Here is a 23,858-nt window from a genome sequence, read left to right as displayed (position 1 = left end):
AACGTTGTTCACAGAATAATTCTTCTAACGTACATTTTTTTAAAAGGTACTTCTAAATCAGACGTCATATAGAAAAAACTTCGCAACGGTAATTTAAATAACCTTTTTTAAATCACTTAAATAAAAAAGGGCCATTATGTTTTATGGTGTGGTATGAAAATACGTCTTTTAATTTTTATTAGAACGACGGAAAACCTAAGTGGCCACGAACGTCATCTCAGAGGGGCGATAAGCAGCACGGTATCTTTAAACAAAAAAGTATTTTTTTGTAGACTGGCTAAAACATACTATAAAGATGGTCTAGTTTCGCGCAAAGCGTGAAACATTTTACATTTACATTTTTAAAATGTGCAAGATTTACAAATTTGGGGAGCATGGAATCGAACCAACCTTAGATCCGACCCTGCCTTTAAAATCAATTAAAATATTCAGCAACAAACGAACCTTCTCCTTCTGTTATCCGCATAGATGAAATTAAGGCTAATACTAACAGAAGCCATAAACGAGCCACTTTGTCTGCCATTGAATTACAAGAACAAGTTTCAGTTCGGTATAGTGATAAGCAGCATAGGATAGATTGGTACCTAGCAAACTTCTTTCGAACTAATGTAAAAGATAAGAACCACGCTTTATCATTCTAATAATATTTGATTTCCTTGTCCTGTGTAGGTTGCGCGGGTTGAGTTATACCACACGTTTGTGGTGCCGAAGCAATCACAACACCAAATGAACACAAAAACAAGTCGCCCAATCCATTGCTTTCGTTGTGTAACCATAAAATAACACTAGGAATTTGTTACTGTTTTATTAAATAAATGCAGTACTTTATGTCAGGAATCACATTATTTATGTTTTGGCATCAAATTAAATATTTCTTTTTGTTTTAATCTTTTAAAAAATCGTACGTTTTCTGTCGAAAAGCTAATTTGAGGTTATTGTTAAGTGTCATTGGCTTTACTTGTGGTAAAAACTGGTATTTCGGAAACATTACAAATTTAGAAAAACAAATCTATATATTAATGGAAAGAATCTGTAATATGGAATTTTGCGAATAAAACATAACCCGATTCTTTGAGAAATTTGATAATTTTTGAACCATGATACGATAAATAACTTTCGAAGATGCCATAATGTGTTTGTCGCGAAGAAATAAGGACGTAGGTTTATTTATTATTTTAACTTTGTTTACTTCAAACGAACAAACACAAGACAGATAACGACCTGTTGCTCTACTCTCCCAGTTGATTATGTCATATATTGAAGTTTGTATGTTAAAACAGGCTAAACTGTAATCTAAATGTCTGACATGGAATAACGTGTCATGCACTTATATGGGTTGATACTCGCAATAGAACATGAAACTGAAACATTGCTGTTGTACATTGTTTATATTATTCGCAGGTCGTCCCACTGCAACGGCACACTAATTTATTTATATTAAAACAATGGGTGCTGTCTAAAATGCTTTATCGAAATTGTAAATCTAACTGGCCAATAATAGGCTGCCATGAACCCTTGTCAAAGGTAACGCTGGGGCCTTATTTCCAAACCTTTGTAGCAACTCTAATTCGTAATAAATCGGCAAGCGTGAGTAAACTAAACGCAGTAAGTAGTTTTTAGGGATAAATGATCGTGTTGTAGCCTCAAAAGCCCAAAGCAATTTTCCTGTTTACGCGGTCGTATGTTAAACGCTTTTAACAATAAGTTTAACCACGCCAAAGGTTGGAAGACATCTGATGCGGGGATTACCTTTTTGCGATTGTTTGAATATCATGCAAAACATAAAACTACTGCTATCACACGGACCGCATCCTTATACCATAGTTCTATTAAGACACTTTAGAACTGACACAGACATCGTAAATAAACCACTCAAAAATATATTTTGATAGTGATTACCCCTGCAACATCTAGGCAGAGTTCGCAAAAATATCGCGTTTATTGCAGCAGACATTAGGCAATTTTTATGTTCTAACGAGATTTTTCTTACGTTTGATGCAGTTTGGTACAGGGAATACTTATTTGCTTGAATATCACGGAAGTTAAACAATTGCTGCTACGACCTAAGTTTGTGCGTAAAACGTTCTTTTCCCACGAAGTGGATCTGTTAATAACGGTGAAAAGTTTTTTATTCCCACGCCTTTTGTTTGGCGGCGAATAGGGGTTCGTAAATTTTCCACTGTTAGCTCTAATAGTAATCAACAGTAGCAAATATTAGGGTACTAACAATACAACTCGCTAAATCCTTTTTACAAGGCAACTAAACTCAATCAAACACGAACTTTCACCACAGCGTTGGAATTCTTTATTAGAATTTATTGGAAAAAGGGCAAGGCACGTATGTTACGGAATGGTGTGCAATCAAACGATATAGAACCCACGAACGCACAACAGAAGGGCACGAAAGAGATTTATCAAAGATCGAAGCGTATGCCGAGTAATGCCTCCCTCAATGAATATCTTTGTACTCATTTGTTTTTTGAAAATGAGTATCTTCGTGCTTTTTCAACATAGACAACATAATCTACATATTTTTTCTGTATAAGTTTAAATTCTTCTTAAATAGTACATTCGTCTTAAATAGGGTAATCTATTTCTTTATGTTATTTTTTGAGTCCAGTTAACGTAGGGTTCGGTTGATGACAAGTAGGCCAGAACAGCATTGTAGATGAACATGTAGCAATCCTGAACAAATGAAGATGTTCTCTTAAGCATTAGCGCAAATACTCTTTAGGACAGTGGTTCTAAACCTTTTTCCTACCGCGCCCTATTGGTAATTATCCTGTGCTTGCGCCCTCCCCCAGATATCACATATGTATCCTACCAAACAAAAATTGGAATTCTTTGATAACATATCAGTGGGACTATATTAAACTACAAAAGTTGACTCTTAATCGGGCAAAGCGTGAAAAAAAATTAAACTTTGCGTTAAACGTGTTTACAAACATGTGATCATACACAATGCAAAGGCTATATACAACAAATAACATTACACATTCGCGCAAAAAAAAAGTCTGGGTGAAAATATTTTATATTGTCTAAAACACTACAAACTAGCCGAAAAGTTCGCAAATCTCAAAACTATAAGCCATTTTACTTCAGCTATATACATACACATGTGAGAAATGTTTGACGCAGTAGGGGGGTTACTGGTTAACAACCACTGTTTTAGGGAGTTAAGAACAACATATTCGAAAATTTGATTTTGAATAGCTCGATACTTACCAGATTATCTATTATATTTGGTCTCATATCACGAAGATCCTTCACGGTTCGGAAAACATCTACTTTTTTCTGAGCCATAAGACGTTCTAGAATGTTCACCAGGGCAATGAAACTACCAGTTCGATTTCGTCCATCCCTGTATAAGCGAAAACTAGGAATTGAGTTTAACACAAACAACACATTTGACTCGAACTTGAATGGATCGTGGGAACTAAATTAAGCCTTGATGAGCAATGTAAATAGGTCAAACGTTTATTTTAAGGATTATCAAGGATTTTTTATCGAACAAAAGATTTTTGTCCACGTGTGCATGCTTCTGTGTTTGTTTGGTTTAAGAATTCTAATAGATGGTTTACTGTTCATTGGTCAGCAATTTGCAGCTATTGTATTTAAGCGCAAATTTATAATGACTGATCCTATTTTTCATTATTGGTATTTAGTGTTGTCCGATACTTGACATTTTATTCCAATACCAATACCAGATATTTTAAACAAAATTTATCACAATCCCATCCAATACCAAATACGTCGTTACGATGCTCAGATATTCATAAAAATAAAATATGGGATTTTTAAGAGGATTTTTTCCCTATAGATTATTTGGCCAAAATTAACTTTTTGGTAAAAAGTATGGGAACATCAAGTTGTTAGGGTTATGTTTTTTGATAAATTTACATTATGAGGTAGATATCGCTGATTTGCATCTCACATTAAGGCTAAAATCCCCATTTTTATTTGGTATCAGATCGGCACTCATACCAGCCTAGTATCGGACGTGTACCGATACTACCACTTGGCATCGAGTATCGGCTCCGATCTGATATTATCGGCATCCATATTGTGTTTTAATATTGATGTGGGCACCTGTATTTGCATATACATGTTTTTGTCAAGGTAGTTTCTACCGTAAACTAAAAACAAGCACATACTTGCAGCAAACAAGCACTCTCCCTTCTCTTGTTGCATTGTGTAGAAATCTGTGTATCGATGAAACAGCTTCCAGTATTGAAACTATACTTGGTGGCGCACCTGGGTTGCACCAGCCTTTGACGACCAGGTAAGAAATCTTCCTGGTTGTCTGTCAAGAGCACATATGTCAGCAGTTGGTCGCCGAAATTATTTTATTTTACAGTTTTTTACTCCTAGAAGACGAAAAACCAGATTCAATATGGTTCGTTTAAATATATAAAGTTCTATACGGAACCTGTTCGCGCTGTCACGGATATTCGCGGTGAAACGCCTATTTAACTTAAAACGTACAATTTACGTATTGTTCCGTAAGTTCTAAAAGTGGTCATAAAAAAGTCAAGTCTGTTTAAGTCCATACCTTAATAATACCATTAACCTTGACCAACAGAGACTTCGCTGAATGCCATTCATCGTCATTGACGGACGTTATTTGAATGCTTATGTTGTTTCCAAGTAAAATCAAAGAGTTTGAATCAAATGAATCAAAACGGTCACGCTGGTCATCCTGAGAAAGAATAAGGCAATGTGATGTTATTTAAAACCTAGTCGGATTTTGGGTTAAAATGCAAACAAATGCAAAAGTTTTCGAAATCTAAATTTGAAGTAAAATGTTGGCATAAAATATTTTTGTAAGCAAAAAAAAAGCAGGCCTATATCGTTAATAGAAAATAATGTAAAACTAGTCACCAGACTAACGATGACGTCAACTCGTTGCTCCACGGCAGCTTTCCAAAACACTTGCTCAGTTTTGCTGTCTGGTTGTTGAGACGCAATGAAGTCAATTGCGAAACCTAGGTCCTTTAGTTCAACAATTAAGATGTAGGCCTCTTTAGAGTGACTAATCGGCCTCCATAGTGGTTGTTAGTTAATGTAACCAATGACAAACGCAAACCAAATCCTACTGTAAATGGTGAAAGAAATACCCATAGACTTGTTTATTCATTGTAGTCAATTTTACGAAAGCTATCACCAAAAACCACGAGTGGTACTAAAGTCCAATTTAAAATAAGGGGTACTGTATACCGTATACTGGGATGAGATGTGGTTCTTTTCGAATGCGACTCTACTTAATTACAACTACTTTAAGTTCACCTAACCACTTCTAAAATCGATTATTTAAATATCCAGTAGGTTGCATTAACAAGAGAAAACTCCGTGTAAACTATTTTCACGCTCCCTGTAGCAAACGTTTTTACGCTTAACTGTACACAACAAACCTGTATATAGGAAGCATTCATCCTAACCACTTCCTGGCTTCTATCCACCCACGTTGAGAGGCTAAAGTTATCGTCTAAAAGCGCAAAAGCGTTAGCTTTAAAATAAGGTCAAATCAAAAAACATTATCAGGTGATGTTGGTCAATGTGTAGCACTTACATATCTCATCCGAGTTTTCCAATGATTCCGAAAGAAGCGCAAACTCTTCGGATCCAATAAAGTCCCTGTAATTTGTAAATTCATGGTATGAAACAGAGAAAGCAATATAGGTATTGATGTGATACTAATTAAGACATTATTTTCAGTGTACGTGTTCCAAGTGCTCATTATAACGTAAACGCTATACGTAGCGAAACATTGTTTCCTGATAGGAAAATGATTAACCAAAAAATTAAGGGTAGTCTTGGTGATTAGTGGTTTTGGGCTAAAATAGAAATAAACTATGCCTATATGGCGAGTGGGTAAACGAAAAACTTTTACTTGGCTATCAGAGAAAGAGTTTAGGATGAAAATATTACTAAAATTTGTTTTAGAAATCTCGCTTACTTACAATTCGTATTTAGTCATAGTTTGGAGATCGCTTGTCGATCGGTCAAAGTCGGGAAACATTTCATGCTCAGCAAGCAGTTTGTGAATGAACACGTACTCTTCCTGTTTCAAGAGGTATATGTGTTGTTTAACAATCTAATTCAGAAAACAGGCCACGGTACTACTGGTACATTAAAAATAGCATAACTTAATATTACCTGCCTATTACACTTTATTTCTTGTCATATTGCAGAACAAAGTTGAGCCAACTGTCAGGTAAGCTACACGTGGCAATACTCAAATGTTAGGTAAGCTACAAGTAATGATATATAATTGTCAATTAAAAACGGCTTTACTTACTAGGGTCTGAACCATGTCTGTTCGGCATTCCCTCATCCTTGACACAACAGTAGAAGCATTGATGTTCTCTTTAGCGTCAAGTTGGTCAAATAGGGTGTCCATGGCGATGTAAGTCCCCGTTCGTCCTGCTCCGGCACTGTGTAGGCATATGTAGGTAAGTATATCCTATTACGATGTAGTGCAATCTATATAGAATATTGCCGACTAATATAAGTGTAGTGCTAGCTGGTTTCGTATATTGCATTACACTAGGTCGAGCAGAGGAAAGCAAGGAAAATCAGATAAAAGTTAAATCTGGTCGTGATGAGAGACAGAGCCGGTCTGTTACAAAGACAATCGTTACAAAGGCATAAAGCAGATACAAGCCGAAGGCGATGTATGGAATTTCACACGAATATTGTTGGGCATACAAATTACCGCTAGGTAGAGGTACAGAGTTGCTACAACGATATAGATGTGTGTATGACCTTTAAACGACATTGTTTGGTAGATTGTAAACATTAGAGGATCAGGACTTGGTGAGTTTTTTAAATAAGCGTCGTTTGATTTTCAGTTATATAAAAAATAAAATAGAATGATGTGTTTGAAGGGTTCAATACATTACCTGCAATGAATAACTACTGGTTTTAATATGTCTCTTAATTCTTCCACCATTTTTCTCAGGTAAATCATGCTCGATGTTGTCACTGGAATACCGTGGTCGGGCCACGTGGTATATTGCAGGTGGATCAAGGTTCTCTATAAACATTGTGAAAACGCGGAGTAACACATACGGATTTCAAATGGAACTATATATAGTAGGCTAAACGATAAATACAAATACTGTAGTAGACCAACTTGTAAATTTCCATATTTCAAAGTGAATTTTCTTCTGATTATTCCCCCGATGTGGATTTCTTCTTCCAGAATGACGATCACAAGACCATATGTTTCCTGTTGTCCCAAATCTGGCCAGTACATCTCACACTTTTTCTAAAGTCAAGACAACAAACAACAGTATCGTACAGGTAATGAAAAGTGCAATGGGATTTGTTTATTACCTACAAAAATTATTTGTATGTGTGGAAGTTAAGTTATTAAGGTGTTATTTAGAGAGGTCGGTATCAGTGCCGCGGAGTCGGTTAAAATAACCTGAGTCCGACTAACGAGTCTAACTCCGTACAAAAAAGAAACCCGAGTCCAACTCCGGCAAATGTGGCGATCTCGTCAAGTCCCGAACCGGCTCCAACTTTATAACCGGTATTCAACCAACTTACGTAACTAAAACAAGGTGGATACAAAATAATACAATCATATTGGATAGTCACCCAATTTATCCCTCCATAACACGTGCTTGGTAAATGTTTCACCACATGCTATTCTCCTTTGCGAGATTACAATTTTTGACTTATCAGTTTCGAAAATTGCTACTGCGAATTCGGGTAGTTTTATGTAGTCTCATTCGAGTTTAGAGATCCAATTCCGATCAAGCAAAACTAACCGACTAGGTGAGTCTTAATCGAATATAACGATGTAACATGAAAAAATGGGCTGTACCATTTACAAATAGTCGTAAAGCAACTCGTATCAAACATGCATAGGTCAATTTGAGTTCATCAAACAGCAAATGTTCAAGTCATGGGTTGTAACAGTATAGGCGTAATCCAAGTCTAAACTTACACCACTCCCATCTAATTTTATCCCCGGGTCCCGAGTCCCGACAGAAGTCCGCAGCCTTTGTCGGTATATTTTTTGTCGCGTGTTTATATGCTTCAGCATTTGTTAACACATTTTACCTTTCCGTATTCTGTCAGTCTGGTTAACATTACAACCACCGAGGATTCTTGCTGCCAAACCATCAGCCAGAAGTCGGAAATGGTGTTTGGCTTTGGTCCTTGGGTAGCAATAAATTTCTTGTCATTTTGGTAGCCCTAAAAAAGTGAAGAAAGTTAACGCTACAAGGAAACAAAGTTTCTGTCAATCAAATTTGTTTTGAAAGTAAAAGCACGAGGCCTTACCGGAATGTAGGAGGCGTTGATGTAATCGTTTCCTTCACTTCCACCAAAAACAAACACTCTAGAGTGGTCGTCTATAAAATATTGTTCATGCTTGGTTAAAATAGTAGGCCGTGTGTATTCACAACAAAGCAATGATATTAAAGGAAATTAACTTTCTTTGAACAGATTTAAAATTGCCGTAACTAGCTAGCGATTACATTAAATTAAAAACGGATAATCGATATGTACACTTACATGTAAATATGTTCTTGTACCGGTTTCGAGGTGCATTTAAATCTGATGTGGCTTGTTTGCAGGATTTCGGTGTGCTTTTATCAATTCGAATGATTTCCTACAAACATTAAAACTAATCAGTTAAAAATAAAGCTTTCTTGAGAGACAAGTCAAGGCCATTATCATATATTTAAATCACATCTTTTAATATATCTGTATACCAGCCGCGTTATTTTATATCAAATCACAAAAATGTTGTCTTACAAAAAACAATACAAATTGTACAGCAAAGATCTTACACAGCCATTTTAGGAAAGTTTAGAGCGGCTGCCTTATTTCCTAATTTTGCGTAGAATCTTTCAGCAACGTTACCTGAAATTCTTTGGAAAATATTTTGCAGTTTTCAGCCGATTTTTTCTCGTAGGCGATCTTCAGCTTAAATTTCTTTTTTGATTCAGCATTTTTCGGTCGTTTGATTTCCACGTTCACGTATGGATTTTCGAACTGTAAATTGAAAAAAAAAAACAGTTCCCTGCACGCATTACATTTACGTCTACAATTCTAAAACGTCTACAAACATTTTCCGGTGGTCGCGACGGTCCCGCTTGATTGACGTCATCCTGGCGGTTTTTTTCCACATCTGAAAACATGTATGACAACAACACAATAAACAACAGTATACTTTGCCAAAAAATGGAAACATTTAAAAATCAAGGTTTGTTTCGTAAACCTTACCGTTTGAAAAGAAACTGACGGTGGGTTGAATTTTATCTTGTGGTTTCACATTTCGGGCGTATCTGTAATTAAATTCTCAGACCAGTGAAACGTATATAGCATTTAATTCTAATGAGGCTAAAAAATGTAAATAACTCTGACTAAGAGACATTAAGGTGTCCAAAGATTGTAATGCTATAGTTCAGCGGTCGACAAACTGTGGGCCGCGGCCTAAATGTGGGTCCTTGTGCCCTTTTTAGTGGACCACAGGATAATTTATTTTTAGGTAAATTTGTGATGTCGTACTAAACATTTTTATGCATTCGTTAACTAAATCCTAAATCCTCCTTATTGTCGTGAATTATTCATGCCAGAGCCCAATGATATAGTTGGTAATAATATAGCAAACAGTTAAATCTACCCAGCATGAATATATTTGTTTTTTTATAATACAATAAACCTACAATACTATGATATTCATACTTTCTGTATACGACGCACCCAACAGCAATTAGAATAAGGAAAAGCACACCAGCGCCAACAGCGCCACCTAAATGTAAACACAACAAGCGGTTAATCACAGCTAAAGCTTGAAGCAACAAGTACAAGTGAGCAAATCCAAGGAAATAATTTCGCATGTTTCACTTACTGACTATCCGTAATTCAAAGTCAGATGAGGGGTCGCCATCTGTAATACAAGGAAAATTGGCATTGGAAGAAATGCCAGGATTATCTGATATTTTAAAACCTGTTTTAATTTCTTGTTTCGTGGTTGACTCGTAACCTTGGGTTGACCAACCAGTGACTACTGTGCTTGGATTTGGAGTACTCACTGCAGTTGAGGGATCAGGCAAATAACAAAATCCTTCCACGGCCTTAATCGTGCTTTCTCCATCGCACGAAAATGGTTGCACCTGTGTTTCAGTTCGCATTATAATATACGGAGAATTGCTCAAATTTTATTTCTGACGATAATACATGTTGAAAAATAATGCTTCAAAAGAGTAATTCAAAATAATAAAAAATTAATTTGCATTATAAGTTTACAATAAAAGTGGCCTGCCCTAAACCATTGGATAAAATTATGCTCGATTTTTCTTAGATCAGTTAAAATTTCATCATAAGCTTTGCCGTTTTAACTGTGGTTCGGTTGCACAACAATTAATTTTTGAAATTGTGACCTTTATAATTAAAATTGTGTCTTTTGTGTTTAATAACATTTTCGGTTAAATAAACTCATATTACATTTTTGGGATAAATTCATATCACATTTAAGGCCCGATGCCATGCCTTGAAAAGTACAAAAATAACAAACCGTAAAGGTAATATTGACCCCTCTTCCATGACTACTAGTGTCAATTGTAACTCCACCAAACCCTTGATAATTATGTGTGGTAAGTGTATGATTGGTTTCACCGTTGACACTAGAGGCGGTGATCTATAAACAAAATTCAGATTGAAGTCTAGAGAAATAAAGTTAAATAAAGAAACATTACTTTGTACGAGGTAGCATTGTCTTGCCAAGAAGTTTCACGAAAGGCGATAACACAAGGCTGTGATGACTTGACGTAGGCGTCAGTGATTGGATCCGGTCTGCCAAATCCAGTTGTGACGTTATGAGTTGACGCAATACTGAAGTTGTTGGAATTGTAAAATATAACCTTAAAGCAAATGTGGTATTCAAGTAGGCTAAATCGGAATTCACTCTAAAACTCTAAAAAAGTCGAATAAATTTACTTTTACGTGGTAGTTGGTACGTTGCTCTAATCCTGATATTTTGATGCGGTCAGTTTGTAGTGACTTGCTTTCATTAAACACATTGCTATTTTTTCTTTCGATTTCAATCTGCGGATAAAGCAATTCCGAGTACTATGAACAAGGTTACCTTTTTGAATTACCATTTTTACTATATTGTTTTGAAAAGAAACAAAATACCTTTATAGTAAGATTAAGTTTCATTTTGGTTGCCACTTTGTTAAAATCGTTAGACCAGTTCACGTTAATAATTGTGGAGTTACATTTCTCCGTTGTTATCCATGTTGTCACTAAATTTTGAACAATAGTTCACAACATGTTGATTGTAATCAATTTCTACGTTGTAATTATGATGGTGAAAAGTGGTTTGTTGGTTGTGCGTACTCACGATTTAATTTCACTTCACACGAGTAGTAGGCCAGTTGCCCCGAGCAGTTTCTATCTTCCAGATCTTTCATTCCATACGACAATGCTTTCTGTTTACATGTTGTAGGTGTTGTGGAAAAGTTTGCGTTTGTACCATCATTCCAAAACCATTGCTTAGAACTTGTGTTGTATTGAGCTCCCACAAAAATGCTTCTCACTATATTAATTATTAATAATATGAAACTCGTTTGTTGTTATCAATATTAACACCCTCTTAATGGAATATCAGGACGTAACTTAAAAAAACAAAGGGCTGAACTTAAGTTGGGTCGAATAAATCTTCGTCTTTGGAAGCGTAGAAAGCTGTAACATTTACAAAAAGTCGTGACGCAACTCGTATCGAAACAAACCTAGGTCAATTTGAATTCAACAAACAGCAAATCGCTGTTCAAGTCGTGGGTTGTAACAGTCTATTCACAAACTAAGTCTAAACTTACACCTCTCCCATCTAATTTATTCCCGTAGAAGGTAAGCGATCAATTTTCTTTCCGGAAAGGGTAAAGTCGGATAGATTTACTTTGTATGTCGTTATACACAGCAAAGTATATAAAAAAAATATAATAGCCGTGGTTTATAGGTATTTTTAGTTAAATAATAAAGTAAAAGTTTTTCTAACACGTCTAGATATTTGTGGAGGGCTGTAAACCGTGTGTGATATTTTTCGGATACCTGGTAAATAAAATGTTTTCTTTAATTGATCAAATCCACCGTAAGGACTATTCACATCAGTCAACCTGCTTCCACGTGGATCAAAATTTCTCCAGAAGTTGTAGATTGGTTGGTGTCCTGCAACTGGATACCTTCTTGCGTATAAGTGGAAGACGTCTGACCAACCTACACAAGCATAATAAAGCTGCCAGGAAATCTTGAGTCTATAGACCCCTTATCCTTGGTTTAACAATTTAACCCTTCCTTTAAATATGATTCACAGCTTCGTTTTTTTTATGGGTTTTATAAGAAACTTTATACTGTATTACAGCGTACCGAACAATCAATATTAAACAGTTAAATCTGTAGGAGTTCTAAACTTTGACTAAAAGTTTCAAATAGTTTTGTTTTGGTGCATGTATATTGTGTATAAACATGTGTACAAACACATATTATTCACACTCTGACTCAACACTCACCTTCGGAAGGTGGGCAACCGTCGGTGATTGGACCATTGTCTGATGGTTCTCCTATAGTCAGCACCCTCCATCTTTTGTGATGATATTGACAAAAGTAGATTGCTTCTCGCTGGGTATCATTACTGTGATACATGTTGTTTATTTAAAGCAACGATAACTATATCGACTAACAGAACAGCTGAATATGGGATAATTCGGGATGTTACGTAAATTACAAGTTCAAAAAAATCACTGTTTAAACAAATAATTTTACTTTAACCTATAATACAATCTTAAACAAATAGCAAATCCATGCTATTATAGGCCAGGAAAGCACAGACCCTTTGCATATATCAACATTTTCCGTCATCCTTCTTGTTAAAAAGTATACTTGCAATATGCAGGTCAAAAAGGGCCAGCATATTGCATTACTTTAGACATTATATTTGAAGAAAAATCAGAAAATAACACTTGCATGGATGTCGTGACGTTCAGACCGGGTAGCTATGAGTTAGTCAATTGTTATTCTAAGTTAGGGTTTCACAACTCATATTTTGCATATCTGACTATAACAACCAACTTTTATAAAATTTGAATAATTTTGTTTATTGTTAATGGGGCTTTCGATTTGGTCTAGTTCAAGGAAGGGAGACTTTTTAAGTCCTATGTAATTACACTAAAACGAATTAATCTTGAAATGTACCAATCTCAATTTAAACAAGTTGTTTAAGGAGTCCCTTTAGAAAAAGTTATTAATTTTATTACTACCTTATTACAACACCCGTATGCCTTCGAATAGGCTTACCGAAATCGTTAGGCTTATTCAGGATAATAGTAAACGCAAGGCCCGGCTAAAACAATAACTAGCCTGGGTGAGTTTTGAACCTACGATCACCCGTCCTACAGGGACCGACTCGCTCTATCAAGTGAACTACACAGGCTCAAAGCGAAAACGACCATTTCCTGCCGCACCCTGTTTGTTCTCACACCCTTAATTGAAGAAATTTATTTAACTAAAAACGTTCATATACACAATGTGTAATCAGACCCTGAGTGAGTGGGCTGTTAATTTAGTCCCGTTTAATTGAGGTTGTTTGTACAAACAGGGTGCAACAGGCAAAGGTGCTGTGATCGCTGCCCTCTGAGCCATAGTAGCTTAGTTGGTAGACCGGTGGTCCGCAATGGCCGGAGGTGGTGAGTACAAACCACACTACAGACTATTTGTTTATCTAGCTATCTGATGTAATATATAATGTTAGTCGTTACCGTTGACCAGAACGTCTCCAGAAGGTCCTGGTTACAGAAAACAAATTGCGTATGCGAACTGTTCACTTCGCTTATTACAATTACAAAACGTTAAATTCTGTTTGATCCAGTGATTCCTAAACTTTCATAGTATGTTTTTCTGGTCTCAAAATAATGAATTAAATACAAATAGCTCCGATCGTTAGCCACAAATTTTAGATTAAACAATCTAATTTAACCATCAACAGTCGCTCTACATGAATTGCCTATTTTAGCGTAGTGGTTAAACAAGTGTGTTCATTGCGGAAACCTGTAATGACGGAACTTGTTTTATTGCAATTGAAAAGTAGGATACCCTTCAAATCTTGAAATCGTTTTTAATTCTCGTAATTGTTTTTTTTAGTTGGCCTGAAATATAATTAATAGTAATTTTATCAAATTCCCTCACGTTTTGTAGAAGTCCAAATACGATAGTTGCCCAAGTTCGTTCGCCTTTGACCAATCTTTTAGAATTGCTGATTCATTTGAGAATTTGTAAACTGTTTTATCCCCAACTTTGCCGTAAAAGATGTAAACTCTTTGAAGATCTTAAAAAAAGTGTGCTTTAGTTCATTTTATAATGTTTTAGAAAATCGTAAAACAGCTAACTTCAAAGACAAAATTGAAATGTTATTTATTTTAATAGCTGTGTAGTAAACAAATGCCTTCTTATCAATGTCAGTGGTATTATATTTTCACATAACTGATAAAATCTATTAGAACGATTAGAGCTTAAGTAATTACTTGACTCAAAGCTGTGTATATAGTGGAATATAGTGGAAACTAAATGCGATAAGATGAAGTTGGATTGCTCCATTAACAATTTGTGTTCAGTAGAACGATTCAACTAAACAGGAATTTGACTCACGTTTTGTTACGAATCCAGGTTATATTGTCACTTGGGATGTCAGATCTAAATGTTTTATTCCGATGCGGATAGCAAATAATTTGGGCGAAACGTACCGCAATCCGATCCAATAACGAATGACGTCATAACAATCGCCAAGTTAGCAAATTTGGTCGAATGGATAAGCTCAAAGCTAATTCCGTGAAGAATCATGTTCACGATTAGGGTATTGGACTTAAATTTTACGTTTTGCTTAGAAAGCTTGTTTGTCGATTTGTTAAGTTATATATCTGAGGAATTTCTTTTCCGTGATAAAACCCTACATAAGATCGCAAAACATGACCGTAATGCATAGTTCAATTTTGTATCGGATCGGCATCGATACCATCCGAGTATCGGACTAGTAGTTATAATAACACTTGTCATCGGGTTAGGCTCCGATTCGACAATATAGGACAACCTTGTTGTCAAAAGCATCAGATGTTTCACACCACCTTGATCGTACAAATAGACTTACCCGGGTTGTAATATCTGTTTTGAATCTCCTGATAAAACTTATCCCTAATAGATCGATCTTTCAAAACAGCAAGAGCTCCACCCAACAGTTTACACTTCGCTGCTGCCGTGTTCGCATCCACAAGTTCATCAGATAATGTGTAAGTCGTATTTTCAACGTTAAATAGAATAAAGTTGTGTGCTGCAAACAATAAGTAGAAGGACATCGCAGATTCACATTAAAAAGCATTACTATTGTTTAAAACAATCTCAATAACGTTGTTCACAGAATAAATCTTCTAACCTACATTTTTGTTAAAAGGTACTTCTAAATCAGACGTCATATAGAAATAAACTTCGCAACGTTAATTTAAATAACCTTTTTTAATCACTTAAATAAAAAAGGAAAAAAAGGGCCATAACGTTTTATAGTGTGGTATGAAAATATGTCTTTTAATTTTTATTAAAACGACGGAAAATCTATATGGCCACGAACGTGATCTCATAGGGTGCGATGAGCAGCACGGTATCTTTAAACAAAAAAGTGTTTTTGTAAACTGGCTAAAACATAGTATAAGGATGGTCTAGTTTCGCGCAAAGCGTGAAACATTTTGCATTTACATTTTTAAAATGTGCAAAATATACAATTTGGGGGAGCATGGATTCGCACCAACCTTAGATCCAACCCTACCTTTAAAATGAATTAAACTATTCAGCAACAAACGAACCTTCTCCTTCTTTTATCCTCATAGATGAAATTAAGGCTAATACTAACAGAAGCCATAAACGAGCCACTTTGTCTGCCATTGAATTACAAGAACAAGTTTCAGTTCGGTATAGTGATGAGCAGCATAGGATAGATTGGTACCTCGCAAACTGCTTTCCAACTAATGTAAAAGTTAAGAACCACGCTCGATCGTTCTAATAATATTTGATTTCCTTGTCCTGTGTAGGTTGCGTGGGTTGAGTTATACCACACGTTTGTGGTGCCGAAGCAATCACAACACCAAACGAGCACAAACAAAAAGTCAACCAATCCATTGCTTTCATAGTATAACCATAAAATAACACTAGGAATTTGTTTCTGTTTTATTAAATAAATGCAGTAGACACGTGACAACTCTATATGTCAGGATTCACATTATTTATGTTTTCGCATCAAATGAAATATTTATTTTTGTTTCAATCTTTTAAAAAATCGTACGTTTTCTGTCAAAAAGCTAATTTGAGGTGATTGTGAAGTGCCATTGGCTTTACTTGTGGTAAAAACTGGTATTTCGAAAATATTACAAATTAAAAAAAACAAATCTATATATTAATGGAAAGAATCTGTATTATGGATTTTTTTGTAAAAAAACACAACACTATTTTTTGAGATGTTTGATGTTTTTTTAATCGTGATACGATAAATAACTTTCGAAGATGCCATAATGTGTTTGTCGCGAAGAAATAAGGACGTAGGTTTATTTATTATTTTAACTTTGTTTACTTCAAACGAACAAACACAAGATAGATAACGACCTGTTGCTTTACTCTCCCAGTCGATTATATGTCATACATTGAAGTTTGAATGTTAAAACAGGCTAAACTGTATTCTAAATGTCTGTCATGGAATAACGTGTTATGCACTTATATGGGTTGATACTCGCAATAGAACATGAAACTGAAACGTTGCTGTTGTACATTGTTTATATTATTCGCAGGTCGTCCTACTATAACGGCACACTAATTTATTTATAATAAAACAATGGGTGCTGTCGAAAATGCTTTATCGAAATTGTAGATCTATAACTGGCCAATAATACCGAAAAACCCTTGTCAAAGGTAACGCTGGGGCGTTATTTCCAAACCTTTGTAGCACATCTAATTTGCAATAAATCGGCAAGCGTGGGTAAATAAGATGCAGTAAGTGTTTTTTAGGGATAAATAATCGGCGTTGTAGCCTCAAAAGCCCAAAGCAATTTTCCTGTTTACGCGGTCGTATTTTAAACGCTTTTAACAATAAGTTTAACCACGCCAAAGGTTGGAAGACATCTGATGCAGGGATTACCTTTTTGCGTTTGTTTGAATATCATGCAAAACATAAAACTACTGCTATCACAGGGACCGTATCCTTATACCATAGTTCTCTTAAGACACCTTAGAACCGACACGGACATCGTAAATAAACCACCCAAAAATATATTTGGATATTGATAACCCCTGCAACATCTAGGCAGAGTTCGCAAAAATATCGCGTTTATTGCAGCAGACATTAGGCAATTTTTATGTTCTAACGAGATTTTTCTTTCGTTTGATGCAGTTTGGTACAGGAATTACTTATTTGCTTGAATATCACGGAAGTTAAACAATTGCTGCTACGACCTAAGTTTGTGCGTAAAACGTTCTTTTCCCACGAAGCGGATCTGTTAATAACGGTGAAAAGTTTTTTATTCCCACTCCTTTTGTTTGGCGGCGAATAGGGGTTCGTAAATTTTCCACTGTTAGCTCTAATAGTAATCAACAGTAGCAAATATTAGGGTACTAACAATACAATTCGCTAAATCCTTTTTACAAGGCAACTAACTCAATCAAACAAGAACTTTCACCACAGCGTTGGACTTCATTATTATATTTTATTGGGAAAAGGGCAAGGCACGTTTGTTACGGCATTGTGTGCAATCAAACGATATAGAACCCACGAACGCACAACAGAAGGGCACGAAAGAGATTTATCAAAGATCGAAGCGTATGCCGAGTAATGCCTCCCTCAATGAATATCTTTGTACTCATTTGTTTTTTGAAAATGAGTATCTTCGTGCTTTTTCAACATAGACAACATAATCTACATATTTTTTCTGTATAAGTTTAAATTCTTCTTAAATAGTACATTCTTCTTAAATAGGGTAATCTATTTCTTTATGTTATTTTTTGAGTCCAGTTAACGTAGGGGTTGGTTGATGACAAGTAGGCCAGAACAGCATTGTAGATGAACATGTAGCAATCCTGAACGAATAAAGATGTTCTCTTAAGCATTAGCGCAAATACTCTTTAGGACAGTGGTTCTAAACCTTTTTCCTACCGCGCCCCAATTGGTAATTATCCTGTGCTTGCGCCCTCCCCCAGATATTACATATGTATCCTACGAAACAAAAATTAGGAATTCTTTGATAACATATCAGTGGGACTACAATAAGCTACAAAAGTTGACACTTAATCGGGCAAAGCGTGAAACAAAATTAAACTTTGCGTTAATCGTGTTTACAAACATGTGATCATACACAATGCAAAGGCTATATACAACAAATAACATTACACATTCGCGCAAAAAGGGGGGGTTACTGGTTAACAACCGCTGTTTTAGGGCGTTAAGAACAACATATTCGAAAATTTGATTTTGAATTGTTCGATACTTACCAGATTATCTATTATATTTGGTCTCAGATCACGAAGATCCTTCACGGTTCGGAAAACATCTACTTTTTTCTGAGCCATAAGACGTTCTAGAATGTTCACCAGGGCAATGAAAATACCAGTTGAATTTCGTCCATCCCTGTATAAGCGAAAACTCGTAATTGAGTTTAACACAAACAACACATTTGACTCGAACTTGAATGGATCGTGGGAACTAAATTAAGCCTTGATAAGCAATTTGAATAGGTCAAACGTTTATTTTAAGGATTATCAAAGATTTTTTATCGAACAAAAGATTTTTGTCCACGTGTACATGCTTCTGTGTTTGTCTGGTTTAAGAATTCTAATAGATGGTTTACTGTTCATTGGTCAGCAATTTGCAGCTATTGTATTTAAGCGCAAATTTATAATGACTGATCCTATTTTTCATTATTGGTATTTAGTGTTGTCCGATACTTGACATTTTATTCCGATACCGATGCCAGATATTTTAAACAAAATTTATCACCATCCCATCCAATACCAAATACGTCGTTACGATGCTCAGATATTCATAAAATAAAATATGGGATTTTTAAGGGGTATTTTTTTTCAAGATTATTTGGGCAAAATTAGCTTTTTGTAAAAAGTATGGGAACATCAAGTTGTTAGAGTTTTGTTTTTTGATACATTTACATTATAAGGTAGATATCGCTGATTTGCATCTCACATTAAAGCTAAAATCCCCATTTTAATTTGGTATCAGATCGGCACTCATACCAGTCTAGTATCGGACGACTACCGATACTACCACTTGGCATCGAGTATCGGCTCCGATCTGATATTATCGGCATCCATATTGTGTTTTAATATTGATGTGGGCACCTGTATTTGAATATACATGTTTTTTGTTAAGGTAGTTTCTACCGTAAACTAAAAACAAGCACATACTTGCAGAAAACAAGTACTCTCCCTTCTCTTGTTGCATTGTGTAGCAATCTGTGCATCGATGAAACAGCTTCCAGTATTGAATCTATACTTGGTGGCGCACCTGGGTTGCACCAGCCTTTGACGACCAGGTAAGAAATCTTCCTGGTTTTCTGTCAAGAGCACATATGTCAGCAGTTAGTCGCCGAAATTATTTTATTTTACTGTTTTTTACTTCTAGAAGACGAAATACAAGATTCAATATGGTACGTTTAAATATATAAAGTTCTACAGGGAACCTGTTCGCGCTGTCACGGATATTCGCGGTGAAACCCCTATTTAACTTAAAACGTACAATTTACGTATTGTTCCGTAAGTTCTAAAAGTGGTCATAAAAAAGTCAAGTCTGTTTAAGTCCATACCTTAATAATACCATTAACCTTGACCAACAGAGACTTCGCTGAATGCCCTTCGTCGTCATTGACGGACGTTATTTGAATGCTTATGTTGTTTCCAAGAAAAATCAAAGAGTTTGAATCAAATGAATCAAAACGGTCACGCTGGTCATCCTGAGAAAGAATAAGGCAATGTGATGTTATTTAAAACCTAGTCGGATTTTGGGTTAAAATGCAAACAAATGCATGCAAGTTTTCGAAATCTAAATTTGAAGTAAAGTGTTGGCATAAAATATTTTTGTAAGCAAAAAAAAAGCAGGCCTATATCGTTAATAGAAAATAATGTAAAACTAGTCACCAGACTAACGATGACGTCAACTCGTTGCTCCACGGCAGCTTTCCAAAACACTTGCTCAGTTTTGCTGTCTGGTTGTTGAGACGCAATGAAGTCAATTGCGAAACCTAGGTTCTTTAGTTCAAAAATTAAGATGTAGGCCTCTTTAGAGTGACTAATCGGCCTCCATAGTGGTTGTAAGTTAATGTAACCAATGACAAACGCAAACCAAATCCTACTGTAAAAGATGAAAAAAATACCCATAGACTTGTTTATTCATTGTAGTCAATTTTACGAAAGCTATCACCAAAAGCCACGAGTAGTACTAAAGCCCAATTTAAAATAAGGGGTACTGTATACCGTATACTGGGATGAGATGTGGTTCTTTTCGAATGCGACTCTACTTAATTACTACAACTTTAAGTTCACCTAACCACTTCTAAAATCGATTATTTAAATATCCAGTAGGTTGCATTAACAAGAGACAACTCCGTGTAAACTATTTGCACGCTCCCTGTAGCAAACGTTTTTACACTTAACTGTACACAACAAACCTGTATATAGGAAGCATTCATCCTAACCACTTCCTGACGTCTATCCACCCACGTTGAGACGCTGAAATTATCGTCTAAAAGCATAAAAGCGTTAGTTTTAAAATAAGGTTAAATCGAAAAACATTATCAGGTGATGTTGGTCAATGTGTAGCACTGACATATCTTATCCGAGTTCCCCAATGATTCCGAAAGAAGCGCAAACTCTTCGGATCCAATCAAGTCCCTGTAATTTGTAAATTCATGGTATGAAACAGAGAAAGCAATATAGGTATTGATGTGATACTAATTAAGACATTATTTTCAGTGTACGTGTTCCAAGTGCTCATTATAACCTAAATGCTATACGTAGCGAAACATTGTTTCCTGATAGGAAAATAATTAACCAAAAAATTAAGGGTAGTCTTGGTGATTAGTGGTTTTGGGCTCAAATAGAAATAAACTATGCCTATATGGCGAGTGGGTAAACGAAAAAACTTTTACTAAAATTTGTTTTATAAATCTCGCTTACTTACAATTCGTATTTAGTCATAGTTTGGAGATCGCTTGTCGATCGGTCAAAGTCGGGAAACATTTCATGCTCAGCAAGCAGTTTGTGAATGAACTTGTACTCTTCCTGTTTCAAGAGGTATATGTGTTGTTTAACAATCTAATTCAGAAGGCCACGGTACTACTGGTACATTAAAAATAGCATAACTTAATATAACCTGCCTATTACACTTTATTTCTTGTCATATTGCAGAACAAAGTTGAGCCAACTGTCAGGTAAGCTACACGTGGCAATACTCAAATGTTAAGTAAGCTGCAAGTAATGATATATAATTGTCAATTAAAAACGGCTTTACTCACTAGGGTCTGAACCATGTCTGTTCGGCATTCCCTCATCTTTGACACAAAAGTAGAAGCATCGATGTTCTCTTTAGCGTCAAGTTGGTCAAACAGGGTGTCCATGGCGATGTAAGTCCCCGTTCGTCCTGCTCCGGCACTGTGTAGGCATATGTAGGTAAGTATATCCTATTACGATGTAGTGCAATCTAAATAAAATATTGCCGACTAATATAAGTGTAGTGCTAGCTGGTGTAGTTTATTGCATTACACTAGGTCGAGCAGAGGAAAGCAAGGAAAATCAGATCAGTTAAATCTGGTCGTGATGAGAGACAGAGCCGGTCTTTTAAAAAGAGAGTCGGTACAAAGGCATAAAGCAGACACAAGCCGAAGGCGATGTATGGAATTTCACAGGAATATTGTTGGGCAGATAAATTACCGCTAGGTAGAGGTACAGAGTCGCTACAACGATATAGATGTGTGTATGACCTTTAAACGACATTGTTGGTAGATTGTAAACATTAGAGGATCAGGACTTGGTGAGTTTTTTAAATAAGCGTCGTTTGATTTTCAGTTATATAAAAAATAAAATAGAAGTCAGATTTACTCTGTAATATTTGGTTTTAAAAGCATATTGATTTGTTTGAAGGGTTCAACAGATTACCTGCAATGAATAACTACTGGTTTTGATATATCTCTTAATTCTTCCACCATTTTTCTCAGGTAAATCATGTTCGATGTTGTCACTGGAATACCGTGGTCGGGCCACGTGGTATATTGCAGGTGGATCAAGGTTCTCTATAAACATTGTGAAAACGCGGAGTAACACATACGGATTTCAAATGGAACTATATATAGTAGGCTAAACGATAAATACAAATACTGTAGTAGACCAACTTGTAAATTTCCATATTTCAAAGTGAATTTTCTTCTGATTATTCCCCCGATGTGGATTTCTTCTTCCAGAATGACGATCACAAGACCATATGTTTCCTGTTGTCCCAAATCTGGCCAGTACAGCTCACACTTTTTCTAAAGTCAAGACAACAAACAACAGTATCGTACAGGTAATGAAAAGTGCAATGGGATTTGTTTATTACCTACAAAAATTATTTGTATGTGTGGAAGTTAAGTTATTAAGGTGTTATTTAGAGAGGTCGGTATCAGTGCCGCGGAGTCGGTTAAAATAACCTGAGTCCGACTAACGAGTCTAACTCCGTACAAAAAAGAAACCCGAGTCCAACTCCGGCAAATGTGGCGATCTCGTCAAGTCCCGAACCGGCTCCAACTTTATAACCGGTATTCAACCAACTTACGTAACTAAAACAAGGTGGATACAAAATAATACAATCATATTGGATAGTCACCCAATTTATCCCTCCATAACACGTGCTTGGTAAATGTTTCACCACATGCTATTCTCCTTTGCGAGATTACAATTTTTGACTTATCAGTTTCGAAAATTGCTACTGCGAATTCGGGTAGTTTTATGTAGTCTCATTCGAGTTTAGAGATCCAATTCCGATCAAGCAAAACTAACCGACTAGGTGAGTCTTAATCGAATATAACGATGTAACATGAAAAAATGGGCTGTACCATTTACAAATAGTCGTAAAGCAACTCGTATCAAACATGCATAGGTCAATTTGAGTTCATCAAACAGCAAATGTTCAAGTCATGGGTTGTAACAGTATAGGCGTAATCCAAGTCTAAACTTACACCACTCCCATCTAATTTTATCCCCGGGTCCCGAGTCCCGACAGAAGTCCGCAGCCTTTGTCGGTATATTTTTTGTCGCGTGTTTATATGCTTCAGCATTTGTTAACACATTTTACCTTTCCGTATTCTGTCAGTCTGGTTAACATTACAACCACCGAGGATTCTTGCTGCCAAACCATCAGCCAGAAGTCGGAAATGGTGTTTGGCTTTGGTCCTTGGGTAGCAATAAATTTCTTGTCATTTTGGTAGCCCTAAAAAAGTGAAGAAAGTTAACGCTACAAGGAAACAAAGTTTCTGTCAATCAAATTTGTTTTGAAAGTAAAAGCACGAGGCCTTACCGGAATGTAGGAGGCGTTGATGTAATCGTTTCCTTCACTTCCACCAAAAACAAACACTCTAGAGTGGTCGTCTATAAAATATTGTTCATGCTTGGTTAAAATAGTAGGCCGTGTGTATTCACAACAAAGCAATGATATTAAAGGAAATTAACTTTCTTTGAACAGATTTAAAATTGCCGTAACTAGCTAGCGATTACATTAAATTAAAAACGGATAATCGATATGTACACTTACATGTAAATATGTTCTTGTACCGGTTTCG

At 35.9% G+C, this 23,858-nt stretch overlaps 2 protein-coding genes across 2 annotated transcripts; both read right to left on the bottom strand.

Moving 5' to 3' along the window:
• Nucleotides 1-2,598: 2,598 nt before the first annotated feature.
• Nucleotides 2,599-8,136, bottom strand: LOC146139423 (receptor-type tyrosine-protein phosphatase epsilon-like). Its single transcript, XM_083392438.1, has 12 exons — nt 8,074-8,136; nt 7,136-7,270; nt 6,903-7,036; nt 6,299-6,434; nt 5,961-6,061; nt 5,570-5,634; nt 5,412-5,485; nt 4,882-4,992; nt 4,553-4,699; nt 4,155-4,303; nt 3,226-3,361; nt 2,599-2,685 (listed from the first exon to the last, which is right to left on the bottom strand). The coding sequence occupies exons 1-12, from the start codon at nt 8,134-8,136 to the stop codon at nt 2,599-2,601; spliced, it is 1,338 nt and encodes a 445-aa protein (XP_083248564.1).
• A 9,709-nt stretch (nt 8,137-17,845) lies between these two features.
• LOC146139422 (receptor-type tyrosine-protein phosphatase epsilon-like) lies at nt 17,846-23,491 on the bottom strand. Its single transcript, XM_083392437.1, has 11 exons — nt 23,375-23,491; nt 22,437-22,571; nt 22,204-22,337; nt 21,564-21,699; nt 21,230-21,330; nt 20,876-20,940; nt 20,718-20,791; nt 19,857-20,003; nt 19,459-19,607; nt 18,532-18,667; nt 17,846-18,120 (listed from the first exon to the last, which is right to left on the bottom strand). Exons 1-11 carry the CDS (start codon nt 23,435-23,437, stop codon nt 18,034-18,036), a joined length of 1,227 nt encoding a protein of 408 aa, XP_083248563.1. The 5' UTR covers nt 23,438-23,491; the 3' UTR covers nt 17,846-18,033.
• Nucleotides 23,492-23,858: the final 367 nt, after the last annotated feature.

This window comes from Ascidiella aspersa, chromosome 6 (assembly GCF_963924565.1).
Source record: "Ascidiella aspersa chromosome 6, kaAscAspe10.2, whole genome shotgun sequence".
Taxonomy (NCBI): domain Eukaryota; kingdom Metazoa; phylum Chordata; class Ascidiacea; order Phlebobranchia; family Ascidiidae; genus Ascidiella; species Ascidiella aspersa.
Note: the sequence above shows the minus strand (reverse complement) of the source record. Positions and strands in the feature narration are given on the sequence as shown.